Source organism: Nilaparvata lugens, chromosome 13 (assembly GCF_014356525.2).
Source record: "Nilaparvata lugens isolate BPH chromosome 13, ASM1435652v1, whole genome shotgun sequence".
Taxonomy (NCBI): domain Eukaryota; kingdom Metazoa; phylum Arthropoda; class Insecta; order Hemiptera; family Delphacidae; genus Nilaparvata; species Nilaparvata lugens.
This window is the reverse complement of record NC_052516.1, coordinates 26,023,609-26,030,672: the sequence shown is the minus strand read 5'-3', so window position 1 is coordinate 26,030,672 and position 7,064 is coordinate 26,023,609. Positions and strand designations below refer to the sequence as shown.

General features: G+C 32.0%; 1 protein-coding gene across 5 annotated transcripts in view; it reads left to right on the top strand.

The window, feature by feature from the left end:
- Positions 1-3,766: 3,766 nt before the first annotated feature.
- Positions 3,767-7,064, top strand: part of LOC111044972 (E3 ubiquitin-protein ligase TRIP12) — a 100,188-nt gene continuing 96,890 nt past the window's right edge. For 2 of the 5 annotated variants that reach the window (XM_039440169.1, XM_039440168.1), the window contains exon 1: positions 3,767-3,922. Coding sequence is in view for 3 of the 5 variants with exons in the window: in XM_039440167.1 (XP_039296101.1) it covers positions 4,604-4,643 (40 nt within the window). In the remaining 2 variants the exon portion in view is untranslated. Of the gene's footprint in view, positions 3,923-4,186; positions 4,644-7,064 lie in introns of those variants that run through there. The other 3 variants (XM_039440167.1, XM_039440166.1, XM_039440165.1) reach the window with 2 other exon arrangements.

Sequence of the window (7,064 nt, the reverse complement as noted above, 5' to 3'; positions counted from 1 at the left end):
CTGGTTATTAGAATAGGAAATCCTATTATATTAAGCAAGCAATTTCTGTATATCTGAATATATTTTTATATTTGGTTATTTATGTTCAACGGATCTCGAAAACGGCTCTAAAGATTTTCAAAATTTGGAACATAGTAGGTTCATGATATAAAAATTCGATTGCACTAGGTCTCATCCTTGGGAAAACTCGCTGATGACATGAAAAGGAAATTATTCATCCTTGGAAAAACAGATGATGATTTCGTCGTCTATCGATAACAGAAGATGCGTGTGCCAGTGTGGGAGATCAGCTGTGTAATCAATCAGCTTACCGTATCTCGCGAGAAATCTAAAAATTTTAATAAACTTTTCTGTTTTCAAATATTTGGATTGAAAGTGTAACCTGAATTCAAGTGTAAAGAACATAACCTACTTTTTAAAATTAAATTAAAATTTGGGGAAGAAACCGTTTTGGGCTGTGCCTGTTAGTCCTTCCCCAATCATTTTGAAGAATTGTGTTCTGTTTATCAATAAATAAATAACGAGCGAAGCTCGGTGCCCCGATATTAAAAATAATATAAGCTTGTATATATTCAAGAGTGCCTGTTCAGACAGGATAATCATCTCCAAAAGTGTATTCTTCTGATCTCAGTCAATACAGGGCAGGATACTCTTCTCCAAAAGTGTCTTCTGTTATTAAAATTTGTATTTAGTCATACACGTATATTTTGCATTACACAGTCTTATAATTTTTCTTCTATGTAACCTTTGCTGTACTATATGTTTTAATGTGCAATGGGTCTTTCTAGACCTAGCCATAGCCACCTCTAATACAAGGCCCCGGCCTACGATATTGCAACGTCGCAGTGTAGGCCTAGAATCTATAATACATGATTGGTGAAAAAGATCAGCTGGTATTTTTTTAAATATTTTTCACCAATCATGTATCATATACCGGGGCCTTGTATTAGAGGTGGCTATGACCTAGCACAAAATAAAAATCAATCAATTTTCTTCGGATCTCGAGGACAGGGCATCTGGTAATGGAGTCTGACACATATATACTCGTCTTCCTTCATATTGCAGAGAGAGCGCAGATCTTCACATCTATGTCGAAGGAATACTTGTTCAATAGGATGAGCTCTGTCCTTGCCTTCATAAATCATTTCATCAGCGTAAGGATATGATCACATTGGGCGCGTTTATGTGCAAGGGCACGTTATCAGATCAGGCATGAACCGAGAAACAAAATCATGAAAGAGGCATTGAAACACGTTATTGTGACTTGTCTGTAGCTGGTCACACTGAACGCAACCAGCGCTCAGTTTGAGTGTTCCCATTGCTCTATCCATATTTTGTTTCCATATTAGAAGTAAACAAATAAGGCTCTATATAAAAACGGTAGAAAATTTATTTTTTAGATTTATGAGTAAAATTTAATAGTTACTGTAGGTACATACTTAGTTTTATGAAAAAAAACAGTTGTATCCCAATATTTCAACCATTTTTTATTGGCCTACTAAATTTTGTAAACCTAGACCAAAAGTTTAAAATCACAATGAAATTAATCAAAAATATCCTTGACATATATGGGTTGTAAACATGCATAAATTAATTGAAAATTTAATTTTAAAATGAACAAGTTTAAGCTAAATTTCGTCACCATGGAATGATGATATTTGGAAAATGTTAATATTTGTGAGCTGAACTCCGGACACCCGTTTTCAATTTCTTGGATCACCGAGTTAATTACTGAACTTGTTAAAAGCAATCACTTTGATGTTAAGTGATTTATATTTTATTAAGTTCAGTGTTATTATATTAAGTTCGATGGAATTTCTCAACACAAGCAGTCCTGTGACAAAAACAATACATAGATAGCATAATGAAAATATTTGTGCAGGAATCAAAGTAATAGTAATTTATTTGGAAGTTAAGTAGTAGGCTACATGTAAAATACTTAAAACCAAGCTTATTGTATTATATTAATTTTTAATAATTATATTAAATTAGAGCCCTCTAATTTAAAACATAATATAACTTACCTAACCCTAACCTCAAATGTAAACATAATTATGTTCAACACACAATATTTGTTTTGAAGTTTTGACAATAAATCACCAAACAATCTCATCTTTTAAATAAGAATAATAAATTAAATAAACTTACCAAGTCAAAGTGGAATAGGTAGACTCTTCTAAAAGAGTTCACAGCTTTCATCAACGTGATGAGAATTCAAACATGAAATGGCGTTGATCAGTCGATCGTCGTTGATAGATCCGTTTTTGTGTAAGGACTACTGTAGCGCTGTGAGTGGTGGAATTGGAAGCTCGTTTTCAACGTGTTTTCGACGATAGATCAACCGTTGAAAACAACGTTGCATTTAAAACGTTGAAAAATTCAACCGCTAACGGTTATTCAACCTCAACAACCAAATTTCAACGTTGGAAACACGTAGGTGTGCTACCTGGGATATAATCGGTGAGATGTGCAAGTTTTTTTGTGATTCTATAAAATATACCATCAAATAGCCATTAAAAATAAATTATAGTAAATAATAATATTGATAGTATATATTATAAAAAATAAATAAAAGTCAACTTCAAATCTTGACCCGTACTTTTACGTTGGGATACCAGTAGTGGACACATAGATAGTATCTGAGGGTGTTGCAGTGTATTATTGTGCTCACTATTCCAAGGACACCAGATGTTGGTGTCCGCCTGGTGTCGTCTCAGTCGGGACACCAGACCGGTCAAACCGACGTGACCCCACTGCTTGCTTTACGCACAGAAACCTGTCCCAATGCAATGAAACTTCAATAACAATAATCAACTGAATGGAGCTCCCTTTAATGCTTTGAATTATTCAGTTCGACACCTTCAATAAATTGTAAATTTTAATACATTTTCATAAACAGCTTAGATAAATTGAGAACTCTGTTGAACGTGTCTAAATTCTGTAGCAAGATTTCTAAATATTGATTACGGAAGCGAGGCGTTGAGGGGTTCAGTTGACACCTGGAAAAATTAGAAAGTTTCAGGTGTATCAGCCACTCACCTTAAAATCAGAAATTACCGGTAGGTGTAATACCTATTTTATTATACTGTAGACGCTATAAAAGGAATTACCTGCAGTAGGTAATTGAGTCTGGTACGGTAGGCTACGGTAATATAATAAATAATAATTATTAAATATAAAATTCATAATAGTAGGTACCGTAATTTATTTTAAGCGTATTTTACTGTACCGTATATCCTTACAAATTAAATATCCATTTAATCCTATTTCAACTCACTATTTTGCAGGTTGCATATATTTTGTATTTATAACGGAATGAAAATAATTATTTATTTTTGATTAATGTTTTTCTCATATTTGATCATTTGAATACATTCAAAATTATTTATGACATTTTAAGAGAAAGAGAACAATAAAACTATGGTTTGAATTGCAACATGAAACATAATGGTTTTCAATATTGCATTCAGATTTAGGAAATTGATTAAATAATTATTTAAAAGCCTTGTTGAATTTAGTTTGTTGTTTGCTATATTTTTAAATTGCCACCCGTTACCGCGCTTTAACTTGATCCTAAAGGTTATAAATTATATAAAATTCTTCATTTCCTTGAAATCTTGTATCTATTCATTAGGATGAAATTTTAAAAACACAATAACATTTCATTTCTTCCATGTGTAATTCAACAATTGGATATTTTTGAAAAGGGAAATATTTCAATTGCACATATGGTCATATTTTCCCCTCAGACTGGATGGTCTGATTGTTGCGAAGTACAGTGTGTGTGTGATTATTCTTGGCGAGCGTTTGGTTTATGTTGTAGTAATGCTTTCAATTTCCTTTTCTAAAATGTATCCGAACTTTTTTCTTATTAAATTAATCAATTACTAATTTCCGCATTTGGTTTGGACAATCATTGAAGGTAAGATAAAATTTCTGTCAACCCAAGAAACCTTTCCTCAAACCTGTTTATCTTGTCGAAATGATTCCTTGTTCACGACCAATAATGGAGGATGGAGATACCTTTTGTTTCTTCAACTCGATTGTGAACATTTGTTTTATCTCCTTTTATCTTTTTTATTATCTTAAAACTGAGTTTCTGTAGATAATAAACGATTTGTCTTTTGAAATTCCTAATCCTGTAGCATAAAAGGATACGTGATGACGCTTGCAATGGTATAAAAATAGAATAACATGGGTAGTGCATCCTGAATTGCATTAGCTTGGTGATCAGCTGGTCAGTCAGATAACATATTCGTTTGAGTAGTGCTTTGTGAAAATCGACTTTGAAATTATTGATGATTGTCCTCAGTATTGTTTTAAATGGGTATTTGAATAAGGTAATTAACGTGGGCCCAAATTCATACATGATTTGACGTGATTCTGGAACTTGATAGAAACATCGTACATTCCAACTCTGGAACACGTTCTTGGAATTTCGCATTAGAACTAATGCTTGTATTTTATTGATTTTTACCATTTTTCAATACCTCCCAACAAGTTGATTGATTTTTGTTTAAAAATTAGATCTACCTACGTCGACGAACATTTCCACCAGATTGCCCAATAAGTAATAAGAATCAAAATTTATTGGGAATGAGTCATGTCTGGAAACAGAAAAACTCGTAGTGCTGCAAATACAAGTGAGTAGTATAGTCGATTATCTATTAAATTTATTTTTTTGGCATTTATTATATTTTAATGTACTAATACATAACCTCTACTGTGAACGGATTGGATAGTCCATTCAGCAATTTGCTGAAATAGGTAGGTCTAACACAAACCATGTTGTACATTACATGATGCTAAAACTTACTTGTAATACTATTGTAAAAATTATAATTCAATTGTCCATCAACACACGGCAATTTATTTTACAAAATCTCGTGAATTAAAATCATGATAATTCAAAATGGCCGATATAATGATTTAATATTTCAAATTTATTCTGGACAAAGAAAGTGCGAGTAAGTTATTTTGAAATTGCTTTGCAAATGATAAAATACAAAATTTAAGTTGAGTTTTTGAATTATTGTTTTCAATCTGATTGCCCACTCTAGTTTAAACCTAGGCCTATGTCTTTTTGGTTGACATAAAATTTACTTCCCAACTATTGACAATAAAATCAGACATTCAATTGTTTAGGCATGTGTTTGTTATTATAGTGAGGTTTGTTCCTTTGTTGTATTAAGACAGTGGAAATAATAGAAAAATATTGTTGCCAATTTTTGTTTTTCAACGCCTTCTATAGTAGGTAGTTACAGTCGCGGACTGGAAAGAAGATCCCTGGGTTGATTTAACCTTTTCACAACAACAAGACGCTACTTTAGTCAACCGCAGAGGAACAGTCCGATGAAAATTGAAACAAAGTCCACCCCCCCCCATCGTCTTTTTATTACTAGCAGGTAACCTGTGCTCCGCAAGGGTAGAATTAAAAACTTGTCTTACTGAAATCTTAAAGAATTGAAATTGTTATTATTAAATATTTAAGAATTAACTATTACCATCCTCGGTGAATTAAGAATTTATATGCAAAATTTCAAGTTAATCAGTCAAATTCAAATTTCTTTTATTGTTGTGAACATCGATACAATGTATAACAAATAAGCATTTCTAGTATGATGGCTAAAACCAGAGTTATTCAAAGCAAGTCAGGCTAAGTTTTTCTTAATGTACAACAAACACTCCAGCGCATAAATAGCATGAATTATCAAAATTTTATACTGTTTAAAAAAAGATTTGCAATGAGACCGACTAGGAACACCAGCAATCATTCTAACGGCTGGCTTTTGCAAAACAAACAGTTTTGTAATAACATTAGTATCATTTCCCCAGGCATTAATGATTAATACCATATGCCAAATGACTATGCACATGAGCAAAATAAACAGTTTTTAACACAGTCATAAGAATTGACAATAAATTTCAAACGATTCAGTAGAAATATACCTCTTGACAACCTGCCATGCAACAAATTTATATGTGACTCCCTTTTAAGATTATTTTGAATAACTATGTCTAAAAATGTTGAATCATTTCTGTTAGAATTGAAACCAAACTCAACATCTGAGTTTTTTCTTTGTTGAGACATAGAGAGTTTTCTGTACTGTAGTTTAGACGTGATGATGCGTCATTTGTAAATTTCCTATCCCTTCCTATAGCCAAATCTTCCCTTTATCATATCCTAATATTTTTTATTAAGAAAAGAAAAAAAATCCAGGAAAAAATTGTTCAGACTTCCTTCTTTTTTAATCAAATAATGTTTGTACAAATGAATTGATGAAATTTAAAAAGTAGGCCTATATTGTGTTTTATCATTAGTCAGCATTTATTGGATACATATTATGAGGGCAGATTGCGTTTTTTCTTAAAATATACTAAACATTTAGAAACGAAAAATCACACTTCAATCCTATGCTATATGCAAAATTTCGGCTCCAATCATTAATCATCACTATGCTGTTTATCACTTTATCCATCCGCACATGAATGTTCACAGTTTCTCTCATGCTTCATTTCAACGAGTTATAAAAGCGATAAGCTAAAACAAGAAATGTCTGTTGTCGGTTTTTATTAATCTGCTTGCTTATCTCTTCAGTCATTATGTAGGTTCGGGTAATGTTTTCAACATCGAGCAAAAAATGATTTCACTGCATAGAATATCAATAGGAAATCATAGTTTAAAAAACTGAACGCAATTTTCTGAAAGCTAGGCCTTAAAAACGTATTTCTCTCATATCAATATTTTTAATCTTCCAATACCAATAAAGTAAGACTATCTCTGAAATTTGTGATGTTCAATTTTTTGATGTGTATGATGGGATCTCAACTAAATTTGCAACAGTCTTCTCATATTAAAATTCATAGAAGTCGTACATAGATTGCAAGGTTCCTCTTATTCCAGCCACGCCAGAAATATTGTACTGAAATTGTCCAGAAATATTGTTCTGTAATTTTCTTGTTTTTTTGACAATGAACATTTATTATTATTATTATTAAATCTATAGGTCATCAACACTCATTACCATGTCTAGAGCTCATATGGCCTTGAGATTCGTTTACTT